Source organism: Schistocerca piceifrons, chromosome 6, assembly GCF_021461385.2.
Source record: "Schistocerca piceifrons isolate TAMUIC-IGC-003096 chromosome 6, iqSchPice1.1, whole genome shotgun sequence".
Lineage (NCBI taxonomy): Eukaryota > Metazoa > Arthropoda > Insecta > Orthoptera > Acrididae > Schistocerca > Schistocerca piceifrons.
In genome coordinates, this window is record NC_060143.1 from 55,567,178 (window position 1) to 55,591,234 (window position 24,057).

General features: G+C 44.6%; 1 protein-coding gene across 1 annotated transcript in view; it reads right to left on the reverse strand.

Annotated features, from left to right (window-relative positions):
- LOC124803138 (orexin receptor type 2-like) overlaps positions 1 to 24,057 on the reverse strand; it is a 123,682-nt gene that overhangs the window by 11,758 nt on the left and 87,867 nt on the right. The window contains exon 5 of the mRNA XM_047264318.1: positions 15,667 to 15,779. Coding sequence (XP_047120274.1) covers positions 15,667 to 15,779 — 113 coding nt within the window. The remainder of the gene's footprint in view (positions 1 to 15,666; positions 15,780 to 24,057) is intronic.

The following is a 24,057-nucleotide window of genomic DNA, read 5'->3' on the forward strand; positions in this document are numbered from 1 at the left end:
AATATCAGCCCCAGAAAACATTTGCACTGTGTTCTGCGGAGGGGGATGGGGTCTTCCGGTTGTCATTTGTTTGTTTCTGTTTAATACAGTCTCTGTAGACAGTTGTTGTGAGATCTAAAACTCCGCAGAGCAATCGAAAACAAAAGTATGGCGTGCTAGGAGAGGCATCATTTTGCTTCGCGATACAGCAATGCCTGTCCCCATGTGGCATATCGCCCTTGAGATCTCACCGCTTCGTATGGTTGGGAACAATTTGATAATGCTCCATGTAACCGTGATCTAGCACCTAGTGCCCATCATTTGTTCCTGCACTTAATGATACACTTCACTATTCATAGCTGCCGTGAAGATTAAGTCATCAAAACGTCAATACAGGACTGGTTAAAAGGTCTGTCGGCAGATTTGTAGGAGGATAGGTTTCAGAGGATGGTTATACCGGATAACATGCGAGTTAATATAGGTGAGAGATTATGGTGGAAAGAAGATTAAAGCCTGGGCTTTCCTTTAAAAACAAAGTTGTAATAACATCTCTGCTCGTTATTTTATTTTAAAACGATGCTTATTTCCTAAACGCTATTTATATTACAAGTTAAAAATATATTTCGTTATAGAATATTCAACCCATTTCCTAGGGAATAAAATGGGCACTAAGTTACAACACAATAGTCAAGCTGTAACTTTCTACTGTAGTGCTTGCTGTTTATCTAAAGCGAATAAAGTTGAAACTGAGAATGCCCTATTCTTCCAATAATCTCTCCATCGTCTCGTGAATAAAGTTGAACTTGAGAACGCCCTATGCTTCCCATAATCTCTCCGTCGTTTCGTATCACCTCCTGCCGTGGGTGCCACATCTAAGTTTAACACGTGATCAACTTTTTTAGGGGAATTTATGTACCAAGTTTCAACTGATGCGTAAAAGAGGGAACATTTATTCTAGATAACTTCATAAACTGAGCATTAGGCAGATGAATAATAAAGTCCAGAGCTCTCAAGTAGGGGAGTGCATTACGTTTCCTGTCACGCATGAATGATGGAACTGTTGCTACTGCTACCGAATGGATCTTTTGTGCAACTACGGCTCAGTAATCAATCATTGTTATACGTGCATTCGGCCGAGATCTGTCTCTGGCTTCCGGCGTGTGGCCATTAAGCTCTGGAGACGGCTGTCTGCTGATCCTGATGGCACAGACCCCAGGCGGCTCCCTCTGCCTAAGCTGAAAGACTCGTCCACTACGCGACGTATCGTATAATCTCGTAAAATATCACTTTCCTTGTACATAAAAGACCTTCGTTTCTCATTCCATTCTTCAATGGATTAAGATCGCCATGACAGCTGAGTTAACGGTTTCTGCCCACTAACTCCAGCCATTCTAGCGAGAGCATCTCGCCTTCCCCTTTCTCTTCTTTCCATTGCCAATTTTATTCTTCGTTCTCTATATAAGGTCCCAGTTTCATTGGGTGTATTACTTAGCAGTGGCACATCATACAAAAGTCACTTTCATTCTTACGTTTTTCACAACAGTGTGTAATGTTGATATTCTAGCTACAATTTGATATGTAAAAGCAGAGATCAGGGGAAACCCTGACAATTATCTTCATTACCTCTTGTTGGGTCGTCTACAGTCTGGTTTGACGTGGCCCGCCACTACAGACTCTCCTAAGCCGACCTTGAACTACTTTTAGGATATATCCCAGTCTGTGCTTTCCTCTAGACTTTTTGCTTCCTACAGCATCTCTACTAACATAAGTCATTTCCTAAATTCGTAATACATATTACATTACATTCCTTCGTCTAGTCAGTTATTTCCGCATATTCATTTCCTCAGTAATACCGTGGAGAAGCTCCTAACTTCTTATCTATCAGTTTACTTAATTTTAAGCACACTACATTTCAAACGTTTAGCTTCCCTTCTTTTCTGGTTACCCCACAGTCCATTACTCACTTCTGTACATTTCTGTGCTTTAGAGGTCCATTGTCAGTCACATATTCCCCAAATTGATGCTCATGTTTCATAACGTAGTCGTCACGGAAAATAACGATGGAGAGTGTGAAAATAGCGCTGTCTAAAGCAAAAATAAGTAAAGCCCCAGCCCCAGCAAATAAACTAATGGAACTTCTAAGGTGTGTAGGAAACGGAGTGATGAGATATGTACAGAAAAGTTTTGTGAAAATAGTGGAGGGAGGACATTCAACCTTTGGAACTGAATTTGTCACACATTTGTCGATATAGAAAAAGGTATGAAAAGCCTACACAGATTATAGGGAAATGTTGTTGTTGTTGTGGTTTTCAGTCCTGAGACTGGTTTGATGGAACTCTCCATAGAGGAATAAGTGCGATAATGTCACAGCAGCTGGTAGATTTTCCTCCTCAGAGGGAGGAGAAATAAAATCCAATAGAAGCAGGGAACATAGTAGATAACTCCTGTCCATGCGTCAAGGATATTTGTTGCAGAATAGCAAAGGGGAAGAGAGCTTTGCATGGGAAAGTATGGAATAATAATATTTGACAAGATACCAGCAAAAGAATATTTTAACAATGTGGTGGAGATTAAGGTTCAATATGGAGCCTCAAATAAAGAAAGTTAAGGAAAAATGTAGAACAGTGGAAATGGAGCATATGAGATGTCCGTGGATACGAAGCAATGTAGGATACGAAATGAGGAGTTTGGAGGAAAATGGAGACAACATGATCCTTAACAAAAATTTTGGAGAACAGAGCGCTTTACTAGTTCGGGAACATACAGAGAACGTCCAAATACAGTTCTCCAAGGAAGACTTTAAAATGGGAGCCCCCTGGAAGAGGAAAGAGAGCAAGCCCAGAGTTAAGATGGGGAAAATACATACAGGAAGCAATGGAGGACAGAAATACAGGGCTGATGGCTGGAATGAAAGAGAGCCGTGGAGGTCGAAAACGGATAACTCCTTGGGTGAAACGCCATATACGTACAGAAGAAGAGAGAGCATTTTGTTGTCCGATATTAATGGCACATATGAAGGGCTTATTTCAATAGTGGTACTAGTCCATGTTTGTTCATTCTGAAATACAGAGTCCTAAAGTTAAATGAGCGCTGAAAAATCTGCAGCTGTGATACCAGAAATATTCAAGTATACATACTTTCAGAAATATTGTATAATAAGCATTAGAGACAAATACGTGTTACGGAAAGTTGTGAGGAATTGGAAAGACTCGTCTATGTTCGATATCCGTGTTAGGAAGGTAATTCAAAAACCAAGAGATACTCAGTGCGAATTTAAACGTAGCCAAAGCCTCAAAAAGGAAATAACGAACCTACCGACTTGTCACAAAACCCATTGGAAGATTCAATAATAAACAGATCGAAGACATATACTCTGTCACCTTCACGTCATCGACACGGAGGATGACAGAGAGAAGGCCTAAATACCAAACGACATTTTCAAAACAGTTTCATTCAGGAAGAGCGTAGCGTGATTCCACTTGTGAAGTGTTGTTCGAACTTCAAAATGACGGCTATCAAAATAGGCACTCATGGGATAGAAAAGCAACGTAGGAATAGGCACGAGAAAGAATGCAAAAGAACTCACTACTCTTCCACCAGTATTGAACCGTAGGTCGCTGGAGGATGTAAGCGTTCCTAGTGATAGGAAAAGAGCACAAGTTACTCCTGCATTCAAGAATGTTCGTCGAACAGACAGAACTATAGGCCTGCAACTATGACATCAGTCTGCTGTAGAATTTTGGAACATGTCTTATGCCCGTATATTATGGGAAACAGAAAAACTGAGTGGTATCAACGTGGACTCCGAAAACAATGACCGTGTGGGAAACAGCTCGCACTATTGGTCAATATTATCCAGAAAGCAGTAGATACAGTTCAGCATTGCTGCCTAATGAAGTAAATAAGAATGTAGGGAATATCAAGCCAACTGTGTTACTGGACTGAAGAGATTCTGATAAATGGCACAAGAGAGAAGTTCTTGGGAGGCCGCATCGAACCAGTCAGAAGACTGATGACTAAAAAAAAAGTTAATACTCAAATATCGCAAATAAATATCAAAGTTAGTACCCCAGCAACAAGCCAAGGACACCAGCTCAAAGCTGACAAACTTCTAGTCCAGAATAATAGATAACACTTGTGGTAGTGACGGATGAGGGTTCAAATGGCTCTGAGCACTATGGGACTCAACTGCTGTGATCATAAGTCCCCTAGAACTTAGAACTACTGAAACCTAACTAACCTAAGGACAGCACACAACACCCAGCCATCACGAGGCAGAGAAAATCCCCGACCCCGCCGGGAATCGAACCCGGGAACCCGGGCGTGCGAAGCAAGAACGCTACCGCACGACCACGAGATGCGGGCGACGGATGAGGGATATATGTAAAAATGTGTACAATTTATTTTTGATACCACAGTTATTTTAGCGTATTGTAATACGGGTATTGGCCGGTAAACGGTGTGTGATATTAGTATAATAAGGGGAGCACTTCCCGTTGTTCTGTGATATTATATTTATTTGAACACGAACCTCCTTTCGGCCATCTTCAGGTGATAAATGAATGTCGGGACACAGATGAAATGTGTTTAAATTAAATGAATATTATTGACACAGAATATACGAGAATCTATGAATTTCTTTGACATCAATGTAGATATTAGCACAAAGAGACATTTATTTATCGTTAACTGATGAACCACAGCTACAGACACAGTAAACCCTGAAAGCTCCTAGAAGCACTCTCACAGACACAACAATGCAGCATTCCATTCAATGGTGCATTGCCTCTTATCTGTTCCATTATCTGAGCCCGCTTTTCAAACAGACCATCAAACATATCACTTCGAGTAATGGCTAAAGCTCTGCCCTGATTCATAATATACTACGAAAAAAGAAAGTGCATGAAATTACACCACTTTTGCATGCAGGGCTCAGGAATGAGCCAGTACACACAAAAATTGGCGCATCATTCAATTTAATTTCAGATACCTTCAGTAAATATTGACGTCTCACAACTACAGATCTGCATTTTTAATACCAACAGCATATAAAAATTTTTATTCAACATTGAAGACAAACTGCAAACTGGGCACTGAGTGGCGTATGAGGTGTGGATATATAACAATATTGCTATTACCGCAAAACATTTTTGTTCAAAAACATACATATTGAGTTGTTGCCACTCTCAATATACTCTTCTTCTCTGTCCCTACAACGCTCCATGCGAATTTTCCGTTGATAGAAACACTGGTGGAAATCTTTCTCTGTGAACTCCTTGTTGACGAGTGCCGATTTCTCTGTCACTGTTTCGATGACTAAAATCTTGTTTCTTTTAATATAGAGTTGACTTTGGGGAATACATAAAACTCACACGGTTGTAGGGTATGCGAATGCGGTGGGTGTCTAACACCGGGATGTTATACTTCGCCATAAATCTCTGAACATATGATGCGGCATGAGCCGCTGTATTGATGTAGAATCCATGACTTGTTCTTCGATAATTCGCATCTTGTTCCCTTCAATTAATTTGTCACGGAGATGAGGAAGAACCTCAAGCTTTCTAATGTTGATTAATAGCTCGACGTTCAGGAGCCCAGTGAAGATACACGACTACATGAATATCGGAAGAAACGATCATCATTGCTTTGAATTTTGATTTGCTCATTCGAGCTCTTTCGCTCTTGGTGGACCTGGAACGTCCCAGTGCATGGATTGGCGATTGGTTTGTGGTTAATAAGTGAAAAACCATGATTCGTCACATGTTATCGCTCTTTTCAAGAACTCGGGTGCATTCTCACGTGCCGCTACAACCATTTTCACGAGTTCCTTCGTGTTCGATAATGAGAATTTTCGACACCAGTTTCGCACATACTTTCCTCATGTTAAAATGGTATGTAAAATTTGCCTTGCACAATATTTGTCAATTCCTAAAGATTCAGCGGTCGACAGAATACTCAGCCTGGAACCACGCTACCGCTACGGTTGCAGGTTTGAATCCTGCCTCGGGCATGGATGTGTGTGATGTCCTTAGGTTAGGTACGTTTAAGTAGTTCTAAGTTCTAGGGGACTGATGACCTCAGAAGTTTTAGTCCCATGGTGCTCAGAGCCATATTTTTGTTTTTGTTTTTTGGTGTTGAAAGACGTCCCGGGAGTGATTCACCTGCAACATCTTCACGGCTTCTTTCTCCTGAACCACTCAAAAAATTGTGTAGATAATAAACAGCCTTCGCCATACGCTTCTTTTAGTGAAATGTAGGTTTCAGTAGCAATTTTTCGAAGTTTAATGTGAAACGTTATGACAGTTATACCCCTATTATTACGCTTATCATTTTTCCGTCAAAACAAAATAGCTGCTCTTACACAAGTGAAGGCTGCGGCCACAGTGATTTGCCTACAGACACCAGAGATGCCGCATACGGTTGAGAAGACTTCGCACTTCACAGCTATTGGTCGTTAATCTTCGGCCCATGCGTTACTCTCTAACGGCGTCAGTTCAATTATTTTATAACCAAAACTCGTATGTAAAATCACATACAAGCACTGTGAGGAAGCACACATTCGTCACTCAGGCAGAGCTGTGATAATTAGGTTATCTGAATATGAAAGAAGCTGGATATTATGAAGGAAAGATTCAACTTTTGCCGATCATCTTTTAACAGACAACCACTCCTATGATATGGAATGGGAATGTTTAATTATGTAACGAAAAGTAGACTCTGTTGGAAATAATAGAAATCAGCAAACATATGACACAGAATGGCAGCTTGCCAGTATTCAATGATCAGATTCTATTTCCTTTTTCCCCCTCTTTTAAATTAAGTTTTAGTTACAAATAATTGATTGAAATTGTAAATTCAGAACAGTTTTTACTAGACTGTTGAAAGTACCTCCGCAAAATCTTTGTTTCCTTGTTCAGTTCACGTAATCATTTCTGCATAACAAATAATGCAATCCCCTTCTATGTAAATGCTCTACAAGTCATAATTTTTATATCGTTTGTGTAAATGATATCTGCATAAGTCGCACGTCATTGTACTGTTGTTTGTGACATTCAGTTGTCACCTGAAGATGGTATAGGAAGGCAAATGCCAGTTTGTGACCAAACAAATATAACAATTGTGTTCTCCCAAACACCGATGAAAAATTCATTTATTGTTGTGTGATATGCGTAGATTTACAATTGTATTAAAATATGTCCAGTTAAAGTATTTTTGTGAGTTGTCCAATGTTACACTAACGGGTATAGTCGGTCCATCATAATTCGTATTACACTTTAATACTGTAAGTGATGAAAAGAGGTCTCAGGACAGCAATATTAAGGAATAACACGATGTCTGGAAATGTGACGTTGGGTAGATAAAAGACTTTGAACGATGGAAGGCAATACTGGTTGGCATAGTCCGTTTCTTATTTATTTATTTACAACATTCTCCATTACGTTATTTTCAATACTACATACATGTATCGTGTGTGTGTGTGTGTATGTGTGTGTGTGTGTGTGTGTGTGTGTGTGTGAAGTGGGGTAATGTTGATGTTCCGTGATGATGATGATGATGATGATGATGATGATGATGACGGTGACGGTGACGGTGATGAATATGATGATGCTGATGTTGAGGGAAGGGAAAGGGTGAAAACTGCTGCCGGCACATAGCCTACTCCTGCGAATAGCGCCAGGAGGGCTTTCCTTCAAGTTCAGAGTCCCCGTACGACGGACGGATCTCCATCAACGGTATTACATGCCCTCACTTCATGCGACAGTGCGAAGAGATTTGGTATTTAAACCAGGGCATTGAAGCAAAGTCTAGGCGATCTTCTAGGCGCTCAGTCCGGAACCGCGCTGCTGCTACTGTCGCCGGTTCGAATCCTGCCTCGGGCATGGATGTGTGTGATGTCCTTAGGTTAGTTGGGTTTAAGTAGTTCTAAGTTCTAGGGGACTGATGACCACAGATGTTACGTCCCATGGTGCTCAGAGCCATTTGAACCATCTAGGCGATCAGTAATTTAGTGCCACCAATCCCCCTCCCACGCCAGCCGGATTCTGGCAGTGAAAACTTTTTCACCATCAGGATTTGAACAGACTTAGCCATAGGTCAAGCGCCACCGCACAAGCGTGCATTAGTGACCTATCTTTTTTTAAAAAAATGGGTGTCATTAATTAATTATCTGATTGAGAACGAGAAGTAACTCAAGATTAGGACAGAAAATGGCTAAGAATAAGCAGATAGTCGATATGGGGAAAATTATCTGGTAATGATGTCTGTTCTTTCGGATGTGAATGTTCGAATAAACAGATGTAATTGATTTGATCAGCAGCTGTATTCAGTACGTGATGAACAAAATCTCAGACACTTAGCTGCAGTGAACACTGAGCGAGCTCAATGGCACAGATGAAAGTTTGAATCAGACCGAGAGCTGAACCCAGAATTCCCGCTTTATGCTAGGGGTCACCACAGGCTTGTCAAGGATCAAAATCCGAGGCCTGACCACGATGCCTCCCACTTCTCGTCCCTGAACCGCTTTCCTCCATTCTCAATTTCTGTTGGCGGAGGGGGGGACAGGGGGAGGGGTGGCACAAAGCAGATTAAACAAAATATCTTTATTCGTCCAAGCATAAATATAGAAATATAATGTAAAGTGTGTCCTTTCAGAGAAACTCGTGGGAGGCATGCAAAAATCGTCATTACCAAGGCTTTGGAAAGAGGAACACTGAAATTAAGGTTAGAGGTGTGAGGCCATCGACAAAGATTGAAGAAAGGCCGGGTGCACGGTAAAACTTTCAGGCATCCTCGTCCTCAGCAGATGGGGTCTGGGGCTGATGAAGCAGAGGTCAACTTGTAAGGCCTGGCCACTGTGTTCCAGAGAAGCTCACGAAAGGAAGGTGGAAGCCAAGGGAGAGGGGACAGTAGAATTCGTGGAATAACCGCCTTGGTCTGGGACTGTGAATAAAAGAAAAGGGAGCATGTCCATGCTCTGACCCCATTGTAGAATACGAGATAGAAATGTACTGCAGGGAGTCTCACACATGGAAAAAGGGGAGGGGGGGAGGGGGGGAGGGAGAGAAGCAGGACTATCGTTCACTTGTGGCACCATTCAGCTGAGCGGGTGTGACGTGAAGATTGCACGAAGGTCATTGGCGAAGATGGAGGGGTGGTGCTCGATTTCGTTGAGGGTAGATTGTAAATACTGCCATAACTAAAGATGTGACTGATCGCCATAAGTATAAAAATAAGTGATCGTCCATCCCTTGACCCATACAATCGCATGATGTTTGGTGGTGTGCAAACGATTACCCTCAGGATAGACAAAAGAACATGGGTCAATGGAAGCTGTTAGCAAGCATCGAACTGTCGACCAAATGACCAGACATCACTGATGGCAGCATAACTCAGGTGGTAGGCATCGTCGCGACATGTTACCAGGTTGCCAGGATGTTCGAGGTTGGTGGGCGTGACGGCAAACCGTGGATCACCGCCCGAATGGACGTTTTAGTTCTACGCTGTGGTGGGATATGCAGTGAAGTAGTGGGGTGTACAAATCTTTCCTTCAAGAAAGGCTCCATAAGTGAGTGTGAGCGTAACTAATACCAACAATGTAATCAGGAATGTGTTCCAAATAGTGCACGATGTAGCCTATTGTCAACAGTGGGAAATGGCTGTGGGAAGAAGAACGTCCAAGAATCTGCGCGTAAGGAAGGAGCCCCATTTCCACTGCTTGTGCATGGTGACATGTATAAAGATGTCACTCAAAGTCGCACACTGACAAGATCGAGGCCCCCTGATTGCGTGGGGAGGGAGAGTGTTCCGTAACGGACCTTGAGGACCATACCAGTCACAGGGAAGCATCCCAACACAGCCTGAACGCTGGGTTCATATTTGTTGGTAGTATGTGGACCATCTCGGACATCACATGTTCATTGAGATAGACAACACGCCGTAGAGGATCGAGTCGCCATAGGAGATTTTGTCACACTGCCATGCAGATAAGTTCGGTGAACATGCCGAAAATTGATGGCAACGGAGTGGCGCATAGTGGAGGCGAAAATGATTCCAAGGTGTAGTAGGTTATGTACCACAGCAGTGGCAATATGTTGTGTGAGAGGCGATGTCCAATGAGCACTGCTGAGGATTTAGCCACATTCATGGTACTGCCCAATGCAGTTCCGTATGTTAATATCAATCTGGGTACCATGTGTGTCCCAGTCTGCCAGCAGACTAAGACAAGGAGGTCAGCTGCAACCTCCTGACAAGTAAAAGTGTGCTGTCCCAAAGTGAGACAAGAAAAGTGGGCGGTCGGGGACCTGAAGAGTGGGTCCAGGGTTATGATGTAGAGTAGAGTCGTAAGTGGGCAACGTTGCCTTATGAAGTGACGTATTGTCATTGGTCCCGCCATATGGCCATTGATCTGAATCAGGTTTTCGACACTGCCTTACAGGCGCCGGATGATAGCAATAACGTTGGGCATAAAACCATTTGAGCCCCTTACGGAGAGTAGAAAAAGATGCCAGACATTGTTGAATGTGCTATTAATATCAGCGACAATCATAACGGCGCGAAGTCTGCACGCCACTGCCAGTACCATTACATAGCGACACTCCCCTGTGGCCGCTTCGATATTAACTGAGCCACCCAAAGCTGTTGTGGTTCTGGGGATATAATGCAACGGAATATATTGCACCAACGCGTCGCCAGGAGGCATGCAAAAATTTTACAGTCTACATTAAGCAGAGTTAGGAGGGGGGGGGGGGGGGTGTATTGTGGTATATCACTCCCATTGTAAGTTTGTGGACGGGTATCACAATTCCCATGACAAAGGCCGGCGGTGCAGCGTTGCCCACCGTCAACAATTCACGAAACATTGTCCTTCACCATGACGCAATTATTACATGCAAGGTGCAATAAAATTGTATCAGAAATCTGTTAACGCCAGGTGACTTGTTCAAAGTTTCTTGTTGACTGCATCGTGGACCTCGTCGCACGCGACCAGCTCCGTTAACGAGGCCTCATTGCTGGCGAGGGCGCTTGTGATATGTGGTAACACTTGCTCGTCAGTACGTGTGTTGTTAGGTTCCTCCTGGTACATTGTTAGGAAGCGTTCTACAAAGGTATTGGAGATTTTGGTTTGGGAGTGATATACTTGGTGGGACAGGCTCTGCCGAATCGTAAGGTCTGATCCTCACCACCGCCCATTGCAGTGTATAGCGTGTTAACGTAATGACTTGTGTCTTCATCCTGCTGTGTGGCCTCTGGGTTTCTGATGCAGGCTGCTGGGCGTCCAGGTTATGGAGGACGGCATAGAAATAGTTGGCAGTCCGTGTTGTACTGAATGAAGGTACGTCGAATGACACGTTTGGCACATTCCAGCCACCAACTCAAGGTTGTGCTGTATTTAAGCAAACAGCGTTTACAGGTGGCCCATGTATCAGTAACTCTTTGAAGACATTTGGGAGCGTGGAGGTGCGAGGTGCTTATCTTTCACAGTGCACGATTGCGCCGGAGCACTTGTTGCAGGCGGAGAATAGTGTAAATGCAGTCAGAGTCATATGAGGGGAGGCCAAGGCACGAAATTCTGCTGCTCGGAGTGCAGATGTGAGTTCCTGAGAGATGTAAATCTTGTCACATAGGATCGCAAAATAATCCGTCTGGAAAGGATGCCCACGCACGTGGTGCTGAAGTTTCACGGAGAAAAAGATCATGGACGACAAGGTGCAGTACTTGACAGGTGCGGCAGTGGAGCATTTGATCTTTAGGGAACAGGACACATTTAAAATCACCGTCAAGCAAGTAATGGTCACAGCAGCCAAGAAATAAAGGGGTGATTGCTTCTGAGGAGAAGTGTGTTGTGCTGTCTGCTGGTGTAGTTAGACGGAGCATAAATGTTGACAATATGCATCCCCATAACTGTGATCGCAATGTTTCTGGTATGTGACATCCCCTACTGGATGGAGGGGAAAGTGCTATAGCCCAAGGTGTCCTGTAGTAGTGCGGTCTCGACGTCCGATGCCCATATCATCTCATGCAGCAGTTGAATTTTCGCGTGGGAGGTAATGTTGTTTTGGTTGTTTGGTGTTGCTATTTGGTATACCTGGAGTCCGGCACCACAGTGGAGGGGAACTCAATCATCGGAGGGTGAAGAGGGGCAAGGCAGTGGCGACCGGTGCCGTATGCCACTGACAGCATCGACATGGGCGTGACTAGGTCTCTGCGGTAACTCTGTCCCTAGCATGTGGCTCAGATCATTATCAACGTCGTCAGTCCATGCCGTCTAGGTCGCTGTCGTTGTGATATTCTTATGTTCCCTCTCATCCAGTGGACCGGGGAGCATCTTGGCAGCAGTCGTCATGGTGGAGTTCATCTGTACAGGTGCCGGCGGAGTATGTATCGGTGCAGCCAGATCCGGCATCGTGTTGTCATTCTTGTCGTTGTGCTGGTTGCCCGAGGCTTATGGAGGCTAAGGGGAAGGTGAGCTGTCTCTTTCCGAGACTGTACTACGCCTCCTCTTGCACCGTATAGGTGAATGTTGTTTGCATGTCCGTTTCTCTCTGTCGGAAAATGGGAGGAAGTCACAGCGGTCTAGAAGTAGGGCCGTCGCGTGGACGATAAGCTACGTGACGCTCATGTCATCGCCTGGGAGCGGATCGGCAGCCATCGTTGTTGGTAGTGGCTCCAGAGTCTCATATGGTTGTGAGCATGGTACGTCAACCCCGCTGTTATCTGTGGCATCTCGAAGGGACACTGGTATGTAGTCCGACTGAAACTGCCGGTAGGAGGAGAAGAGAGCGCAGATGCATAGGTGTTCGGTAAAACCGTCGTTGGAGTCTGAGGCGCTATGGTAGCAGCCGGAAATTGGGTGATGCGCCGCTGATGACAGAACTGATGTGGCCTTATTTTCCGCACCCAGAATAGGTTTTAGATTGGCCGTCGTATATAACGACTAAGTGCTATCCGCTGATTTGTAAATAAGATGGCACGAAGCTACGGAAATGGTGATCTATCGTACACCGTTAGAGAGGGTACATTTGAATTACGCGCAGCGTTCAGCAATCTCGTCATGTATATTGCCACAGGGGCCGAAAGTCGCAATGTCTTCCTCTGGCTGCTCGAATGGTAGTTCGAAAACTCAAATGGCGCGCATGCCCAAGCCTGCCTGCTCGACAGTGTCTGCACCGATATTACCGTTGGCGTGGCAGAAGCGTAGTGGTTGGTGTCAGGAGCATTCGTTCATACGCGGCGTCAGTGACAACTTTGACGTACACAGTACTGCTTACGATTGACAGACTGATGAGCAAAATGTCGGAAGCTTGGATCTTAACTGAATCGCATAGGAAGCGTTCCACGTCCAAAGCAAATGGTCGGGTGTAATCATTTCAGAAGGTGAATCGTAATGTGGAGTTTCGAAATTGTTGGCAATGGTTCTAGTACACATACGTGACACGCAAGTGATGGTTACTGAAAATAAACAATAGCTAGCACGCGCGCTACAGAGACGGTAACATAAAGCACGTTCGCACTGCACGGCTGTGAAAGTCAGACTAGGGTCACGAAGGCGGGCTGACGGAGGTAGGTATCTCTTGTCATGTGTTGCCTTGTGTGCGGTCACGTTACGTGTCATCAGAGAACAGCCCAATAAACCGAAGCGAATGTACATAAGTTGCACTGAGTGATCGAGAAAGATGGTACATTTCAGACTGGCAGAGCATACGTATTCCGAGTGCGCCGACATGTTCCTCATCTATCGTGAAAGAAGCCCAAATGCTGGACCAGTATAAAGCCTATATTACGAACTATTTACTTGTTGTGCCCATCCACCAAATTCCATTTTCACATGATTGGAATAACGGCTTCGAGAAACCAACATCTTCAAGGCTCATAGGGCGACGGCGCTCGTGGCCGGGTCACTGCACTATTGACGTGGAAGAGGAAGCCCTCCAACTTGTCTAGCAATAGCTGTCGATGAGTAACCGCAACATCACAGACTCCGCGGACGTATCCCAGAGGCGAGTTCTCCACAAACAGGAACTTCACAGATACCATCTCCAGAGGGTGCACACATTGGGTCTAGCTGTTTCGGCGTCATGTCTCGATTAGTGTGTGTGATTCTCACACCATTATGTGGATGTTCCAGACTTTCCTCCGATCATTATTTTCACAGTTGAAGCGCAGTCCACAAACGAAGGTCTGCTCAACTGTCGTAACAGCCACATTTCAGATGAGGGAAACCCTAATGCTATACGACCCCATGGATTTCAGTATCGTTTCGGTATTAATATATGGGCTGATATTATCCATGATCATCTGATTGGTCCGTGCACACTACTACCCTGTCTAATGGGCACAGCTACCTGTCCTTCCTGCAGTACGCATTGGTGCAGCATTTCCAGCATGTGCCACTGTATATCCGTCAATGTTGTTCCAGCATGATGGTGCACCGGCCCATTTTTCATGCGACATCCGTCAGAATCATCACCAAGCATTCGCAGACAATATAAAATGCATGACACATAATTGCTGACTTTATTTATATTTTATTCCAACCGGTTTCGATTGTAAACCATGTTCGCGGTCGTAGAACAATTAATTCAGACACTCGTACATAAGAAGCAGTGTGGGGTTGTTTGGGGGAGGAGGCCAGACAGTGAGGTCATCGGTCTCTCTGGATTAGGGAAGGGCGGGAAAGGAAGTCGGCCGTGCCCTTTCAAAGGAACCACACCGGCATTTGCCTGGAGCGATTCAGGGAAATCACGGAAAATCTGAATCAGGATGGTCGGACGCGGGATTGAACCATTATCCTCTCGAATGCGAGTCCACACTGCCTTGGGTCAGTCTGTTGTATGCGGTGGAAGAAGTAAAACGAGTAATACAGTGGCATCATGCAGGTGTCCAACATTCAGTAGCTTCTAACAGTGTTCAAATTTTACGCGTGTTCGTGGAACTCAAATTCTGAACTGTCTTGTGGTGTTGAAAACTTAATGGTTCAAATGGCTCTGAGCACTATGGGACTGAATATCTGAGGTCATCAGACTGATGCGCCTAGAACCGCTCGGCCACTCCGGCCGGCCGTTGAAAACTTAATTCTTCCGTAGTGAGTATAATGAATGTTTGGTTATTTCATGGAATACCACGAGTGAAAAGAACAAGAAAGGTTATTTTCGAGATGTATTGCACATGTATCTCGAAGGATGTACTGTGGATAAAAATGGGAAGCAAAACAATCCCTTGTTGCCATCATAACAGTTATGAACGTGTGAAATATTAACTGTAATAAATATAACAATTAATTTATAGAATTGTAGGCAAACTGTTTTAAGGATATTTACTTTCCACCAGTCATGTCTTGGCTGCAGTTTAATCAAGTTCCAGAAAACGGGCGATGCGACCAATGTGGGGACAGTCCACCGGTGCAATCGAAGGCCATGAACTTACATACAACGTTGAATGTTTTATTATTATACAGTTGCAACCTAATTTAATACCGCACTTACACTTTTCTTTCATTTCCGTCACTGTTAATACGATTCACTTCCTGACGACCGAACAAATTTCGATTAATCAGACAGGGGTTGTTTCGGGAAATGATTTCCTGGGTTCTATTTTTGCTTTATTGTATCCTGAAATTGTTGCGCAATTACAATGACAGTTTAGACGTTCTGTTTTAATCTAGCGTACTTCAGATGGTGGACAACTCACCGCTCATGAAGTTGTAGATGACAGGGTTGACTGCAGAATTGGCGTAGCACAGCCAGTGTGATAGCATCGAGATGGCGCTCGTGGTGTCATTCTGCGGGATGTCGACGGTGTACCTGTGGAAAAGGCAACAAAAATGCTTACACGGTAATGTTTGGTTCCACTTGCACCAAAACTGCTGTGTCCTAATGATTGATGATGTGCCAAAAGCAGCTAGGGGATCAATTACACTATTCGAATTTGAAATTCTATTTACATCTGTTTATTCACATGGCTTCTACAGTGTTCTGTCTGTGACGGTCCCCAAGGACTTATTGGACCACATTAGACTCATGTAATGTGAGGCTCTACTGGAATAGAAATAGTAATATGCATATTCATACACAGCTGTGGATTGAAGTCTACAATTCGGTTTATTTCACATGTGGCATCCACTGACGCGCTATAGCTAGCAACAGATTACGGGGTGGTTACAATTAAACTTTCGATACTTGACCCAATATAGACTGAAAAACTATTTACTGTACAGGTAACCAACTTTACATGAATGATGTTCAGGCTATGCGCTGCAATATCTGCATCGTTAGTAGCGTTAGTGTCATGACTCACCACTGCCTATACTGATATGGTGAATACGGTAATATAATGGGTGATCAAAAAGTCAGTATAAATTTGAAAACTTAATAAACCACGTAATAATGTAGATAGAGAGGTAAAAATTGACACACACGCTTGGAAAGACATGGGGTTTTATTAAAACAAAACAAAAAAAACAAAGTTCACAAAATGTCTGACAGATGGCGCTGGACAGCAAAACGTCAGTGACTGCGCATGGCAATCGTGTATAAAAGGAACTGTAATGAGAGAGAGAATCAGATGTGCCAGCAGTCGCAGCATGATGACGTTCCCTGAAAAGGCGCTTTTAGTGAGGCTGTATCGTCAGAATGGAGAAGATCTCTTGCGCGCGTCGCTTGGTGATGATCGTGTGCTCAGCCGCCACTTTCGTCATGCTTGGCCTCCCAGGTCCCCAGACCTCAGTCCGTGCGATTATTGGCTTTGGGGTTACCTGAAGTCGCAAGTGTATCGTGATCGACCGACATCTCTAGGGATGCTGAAAGACAACATCCGACGCCAATGCCTCACCATAACTCCGGACATGCTCTACAGAGCTGTTCACAACATTATTCCTCGACTACAGCTATAACTGAGGAATCATGGTGGACATATTGAGCATTACTTTGTTATGCTAATTATTGCTATTCTGATCAGATGAAGCGCCTTCTGTAGAACATTTTTTGGACTTTTGTATTTTTTTAGTTCTAATGTAACCCCATGTCATTCCAAGCATGTGTGTCAATTTGTACCTCTCTATCTACATTACTCCCTGATTTAATCATTTTTCAAATTTATACTGAATTTTTGATCACCCGGTAAGTAGTGGGACATTTACTTCTACATCTATACAGATACTCCGCAAGCCACTGTACGGTGCGTGGTCGAGGGTACCTTGTACCACTACTTGTCATTTCCTGTCCTGTTCCACTCGCAAATCGAGCGAGGGAAAAACGACTGTCTGTATGCCTCCATATGTGCCCTAATTTCTTATCTTCGTGCTCCTTACGCGCAGTGAATGTTGGTGGCAGTAGAGTCCTTCAGCAGTCAGCTTCAAATGGCGGTTCTCTAAATTTTGTCAGTAGTGTTTCTCGAAAAGAATGTCGCCTCCTCTCCAGGGATTCCCATTTGAGTTCCCGAAGCATCTCCATAACACTCGAGTGTTCTTCGCCCTACCGGTACGCAGTTCCCACTTTCTCTGATCATACGTGTGTTTGTGTGTGTGTGTGTGTGTGTGTGTGTGTGTGTGAGTGTGTCAGTGTTTACTGTACAGTTTGAAGACTGAGTGCAATAGTCCACAACACATCCACCAGAGGGTGCTCAAAACTGTCCTCCAAAAAATCTCCCCAGGAGAGAGTGACAGCATTCGTGCGGATACTGACTGACCAGCTTAGAACCAGTCTTAACTCCTAACCTGCCCCCCTCCCGCCCCCTCTCTGTCTCCACCTCCCACATGTAGGCATACCGATTTTCTAACCTGTTCTACCCTGTAGCTGATGGTATGTAAAGAGATTCTGGTGACTCTTTTTATAAATACCTGATTACTCAAGCACTCTCCTCCACTTGCTGCACCGCTATGCGATCGCAGCAACTGTGACATCAAAAATGATAGGACATGGTCCATCCACTTAATGTGGTCAATATTTCTGGCCATCTCTAAGAACGTGAGCCATATGCACGATCTGGCAACACTGTAGGATGCAGAGGTGCATGGAGAAAGTTCTATCAGTCTTCTCAAGCTGTCAAGCTGTTCTGGAGACTTATCGACTCGTGATCTGGAGGTATGCTTCATGTTTTACTAACAATCATTTTCTTATTTGGAGTTCCCTTTTTTAGCTCGCAGTAACGATTTGGATTTTGCATGCCTGAAACTTATGCACGTTGTTGTGATAAAATACAGCCTCAAATGGAAAAAAGGTATAACATTTCCGACATATTGTCCGCTTAGCAGAGGTGTGAATGTAGCAGAGGCTGCTCGGGACCTTTGTACTGTGTGTGTGGATAATGCTTTAGGACAAAACACGTCTGGAAAAGGTGTTTTGCTTCGAAAAAGATTGTTCAGGCATAAGTGTTGTCACACATTCGGGAAGCCCTGAAGTATGTGAAACAAGTATGACCATTATAGTGTCGTGCGACATTTGCATTCAACAAACAAGGTTCAGAAGTTGGGAGCAATACTACTGTATGCACTATTAAAAAAAAAAAATAAATAAATAAACAAAAGGGTGATTATTAATGCATTTTTGTTTGATCGTAAGCAGCTGGCTCGTTGAGAATTACAACGCAATATCGTATTGTTATGGCACAGAATAGTAAGGGGTTGAAAACCAGAAAATACTGTTAAGACTCATTCACGTTACTACAAGCAAAGTGCGGTCACGCCAGAGGCACAGACAGAACCAGGAAATAAGCGGTACGTCGCAACTGGGTCAGGCCTTAGCACATTACAGCACCTTGCCGAAGAGAGAGAGGACTAGCACAGGAGAAAATAGCATGGGACAGAAAACCAACGGAAACGTGACATGCATATTCGTTAGCTCTTAGGAGATGTCGAAAGAAACTGTACCTATTTCATAAGAACCAGTATCCGAGAACCTACACAGCAGTTACAAGCCTGTTAAGCGAATATAGCAGAATAAGAACACATGCGGTCTTTACAAGCCGAGCATCGTGTCATAGCCTCACTTTAACTCCTTTAAAATACTCGAGTTCTCCAGCTCTCAGTGAGTTCATCACTGGGATCAATGACGTTCACAATAATAGCACTCAGTTCCATTATTACGACACTGTAGCGAATCTATGTACTAAGTACTCTAGAACAGTCTATAACCAAGCCAGATATACCTGACTAGACGGTCTTCGCCTGATTGACTTCATATTGTTCGCCGCATACCACTGCTGATGGAGAAATTGTCTTTCGACAACGCCACATCGCCGAGTGCTGGCAACACCTGGCTTCAGGGAGGAAACTGGCAGCTGCACCATGTGGGGTCCAAGTTCCGGGTCAAAATGGCGCTTTTGGGTGCCGAAACGTAGCTGGCCAGTAGGAGGGAGATCGACTGACCACACGACCCGACAACACCTCATCGCGGATGGGTCATGAAGGGTCACTATAGAATTCGAGTGGGATTGAGCATACTCCTGCAGCTAGTACGAGACATTCGTGCCAGACCACAGTCGCGCCGGCAGCGTACTGTTTCGCGTGGTCACTCACTCTTTGTCTGGGGCTGTGGACGAGGAGCTGACTCGGCAGCCGTCAGCGATAATCCAACACGCAGCTACAGGCCGATGTGTAACAAGATACCTGTAAAAATGGTTAATAAATAAAATAATAGAACTTTCATAATGTCTTACTAGAGTCAGTCTCATTCCACAGGTCTCTCCAACTGCTATCCTGACTTCATGCAGAGATATCTCCGTTTCGACCCCCTGTAAACTGTTGTCAAAAGTGTGCACTTCGACGCCGTCATCGGAGGATTTGGCATCGGAGGAGTCAGACTCCAGCGCCTGGAATTCGGACGCAGTGACGTGTCTCTAAAGCGTCCATATTAAGCAGCAGGAACCGCAATGTGTTGAGCCCAAAAAACATTTTTCTTTCTTTGTGAAACGGCAGAATTTTGGCGAATTGATGGACGTGTTACGTCACAAGTATTTTTTGTATAATCAGCTGAGCCTGTTGATTTATGAGACTTCAGAGGCAATTGTAAAGAAATGTATTTGGTACCTGTGACATGCGCTGTTTGTAATTTAGCTGGTTATAGTGAACCGTTCACTAAGTTTGCACTGGTAACTTGTTCTACTTGTAAACGTTATGGTCATGCAGCACAGGACTGTACTGAGTGTCACTGGACGATAATCAGGCAAGAGAAGTAACTGAGTCTCGTTTCGTACAGTGTAAGTATATTTTTCCTCTCTGGTATGTGTTGGCACAGATGTTTTTGTATAGAAATAAGATAATGGTAAATTGCACAAATACGCTTGGCACAAAGTGAGTTACTACTATGGATAATATAGCCGCTTTCACAGAACAAGTGTTACCATGGTTAGAGGGAAATGCTGAACAGAAGTTATGAGGAATTGGTATCACAGTTACAATCTTCACTGGTCACGCGAGATTCACAGCCCTGGTTCGAGTGCATTTAACTCGCTAGTAGCTCAAATGGTTCAAATGGCTCTGAGTACTATGAGACTTAACATCAGAAGTCATCAGTCACCTAGCTAACCTAAGGACAGCACAGACATCCATGCCCGAGGCAGGATTCGAACCTGTGACCGTAGCGATCGCGCGGTTTCAGACTGAGGCGCCTAGAACCGCTCGGCCACACCGGCCGGCAACTCGCTAGTAGCAATGCCCCATATTTCACGTATTCTTCAATAGCTAATCTCATCAAGCCCTTGTCCGGCAAAACAGCAGAGGACGTGGCATTCGTTAATGAGGTATTGGCTACACCCAAAACCTGTAATTGGTCACATGAAATTGCTCTGCGGATGCCCAATTCACGGCTTACGGGTGAAGTCAAGACATACGTGATGTACCGTGGGATACTGAGGAAGGAAAGTACATTTGAGATGTTAACGAAATGTTTGCGTCAGAGATACCGTAAGGAAAATAGTACGCGATGTTTTAGGGAAAAGTTGGGTGGGTTGACATAGAATCAGTAATTTTATTGTAATCATCGCAAGTAGATCATAGTAACAACTGTATGATCAGGATGGTATGGGCGGTCAGAGAATGTGGTGGTAGTACGCGGTCCATCTATTTTGAATGTCATTAGTGACGGTGCACTTAATCTAACGCTGCCTACCTAAGTAAAGATGGTGGGTTGCTTCCTATGGCCAACTCTGATTAAGCTTTACCTACACTACTGGCCATTACAATTGCTACAACAAGAAGAAATGCAGATGATAAACAAGTATTCATTGGACAAATATGTTATACTACGAGGGCAGTTCAATAAGTAATGCAACACATTTTTTTTCTGAAACAGGGGTTGTTTTATTCAGCATTGAAATACACCAGGTTATTCCCCAATCTTTTAGCTACACAACACTATTTTTCAACGTAATCTCCACTCAATGCTACGGCCTTACGCCACCTTGAAATGAGGGCCTGTATGCCTGCACGGTACCATTCCACTGGTCGATGTCGGAGCCAACGTCGTACTGCATCAATAACTTCTTCATCATCCGCGTAGTGCCTTCCACGGATTGCGTCCTTCATTGGGCCAAACATATGGAAATCCGACGGTGCGAGATCGGGGCTGTAGGGTGCATGAGGAAGAACAGTCCACTGAAGTTTTGTGAGCTCCTCTCGGGTGTGAAGACTTGTGTGAGGTCTTGCGTTGTCATGAAGAAGGAGAAGTTGGTTCAGATTTTTGTGCCTACGAACACGCTGAAGTCGTTTCTTCAATTTCTGAAGAGTAGCACAATACAATTCAGAGTTGATCGTTTGACCATGGGGAAGGACATCGAACAGAATAACCCCTTCAGCGTCCCAGAAGACTGTAACCATGACTTTACCGGCTGAGGGTATGGCTTTAAACTTTTTCTTGGTAGGGGAGTGGGTGTGGCGCCACTCCATTGATTGCCGTTTTGTTTCAGGTTCGAAGTGATGAACCCTTGTTTCATCGCCTGTAACAATCTTTGACAAGAAATTGTCACCCTCAGCCACATGACGAGCAAGCAATTCCGCACAGATGGTTCTCCTTTGCTCTTTATGGTGTTCGGTTAGACAACGAGGGACCCAGTGGGAACAAACCTTTGAATATCCCAACTGGTGAATAATTGTGACAGCACTACCAACAGAGATGTCAAGTTGAGCACTGAGTTGTTTGATGGTGATCCGTCGATCTTCTCGAACGAGCGAGTTCGCACGCTCCGCCATTGCAGGAGTCACAGCTGTGCACAGCCGGCGCGCACGCGGGAGATCAGACAGTCTTGCTTGACCTTGTGGCGATGATGACACACGCTTTGCCCAACGACTCACCGTGCTTTTGTCCACTGCCAGATCACCGTAGACATTCTGCAAGCGCCTACGAATATCTGAGATGCCCTGGTTTTCCGCCAAAAGAAACTCGATCACTGCCCGTTGTTTGCAACGCACATCCGTTACAGACGCCATTTTAACAGCTCCGTACAGCGCTGCCACCTGTCGGAAGTCAATGAAACTATACGAGACGAAGCGGGAATGTTTGAAAGTATTCCACAAGAAATTTCCGGTTTTTTCAACCAAAATTGGCCGAGAAAAAAAATGTATTACTTACTGAACTGCCCTCGTACAATTGACATGTGATTATATTTTCACGCATTTTTGGTGCATAGGTCCTGAGAAATCAGTACCCAGAACAACCACCTATGGCCGTAATAACGGCCTTGATACGCCTGGGCATTGAGTCAAACAGAGCTTGCATGGCGTGTACAGGTACAGCTGCCCATGCAGCTTCAGCGCGATACCACAGTTCATCAAAAGTAGTGACTGGCGTATCGTGACAAACCAGTTGCTCGGCCACCATTGACCAGACGTTTTCAATTGGTGAGAGATCTGGAGGATGTGCTGGCCAGGGCAGCAGTCGAACATTTTCTGTATCCAGAACGACCCGTACAGGACCTCCAAAATGTGGTCGTGCATTATCCTGCTGAAATGTAGGGTTTCGCATGGATCGAATGAAGAGTAGAGCCACGGGTCGTAACGCATCTGAAATGTAACGTCCACTGTTCAAAGTGCTGTCAATGCGTACAAGAGGTGACAGACACGTGTAACCAATGGCACCTCATACCATCACGCCGGGTAATAGGCTACGCCAGTATGGCGATGACGTATACAGGCTTCTATGTGCATTCACCGCGATGTCGCCAAATACGGATGCGACCATCGTGATGCTGTAAACAGAACCTGGATTCATCCAAAAAAATGACGTTTTGCCATTCGTGCACCCAGGTTCGTCGTTTAGTACACCATCGCAGGGGCACCTGTCTGTGTTGCAGCGTCAAGGGTAACTGCAGCCATGGTCTCCGAGCTGATAGTCCATGCTGCTGCAAACGTCGTCGAACTGTTCGTGCAGATGGTTGTTGTCTTGCAAACGTCCCCATCTGTTGACTCAGGGATCGAGACGTGGCTGCACGATCCGTTACAGCCATGCGGATAAGATGCCTGTCATCTCGACTGCTAGTGGTACGAGGCCGTTGGGATCCAGCACGGCGTTCCGTATTACCCTCCTGAACCCACAGATTCCATATTCTGCTGATAGTCATTGGATGTCGAGCAACGTGAGCAGCAGTGTCGCGATACGATAAACCGTAATCGCGATAGGCTACAATCCGACCTTTATCAAAGTCGGAAACGTGATGGTACGCATTTCTCCTCCTTACACGAGGCCTCGCAACAACGTTTCACCAGGCAACGCCGGTCAACTGCTGTTCGTGTATGAGAAATCGGTTTGAAACTTTCCTCATGTCAACACGTTGTAGGTGTCGCCACCGGCGCCAACCTTGTGTGAATGCCCTGAAAAGCTAATCATTTGCATATCACAGCATCTTCTTCCTGTCGGTTACATTTCGCGTCTGCAGCACGTAATCTTCGTGGTGTAGCAATTTTAATGGCCAGTAGTGTATATCATCCTGCTCTGCAAGTTAGCACACACTGTGCATTCATGTGTGACGAAGAACATCTGCCCTGATATGTCGCTTCCTGCTACTCTCAAGAAGAAGCAATTAATAAAAGCACAATCTGCTAACAAGCAACTGGAATGACAGCCACTTCAAAGGTTCTGTTTGTTACCTTTA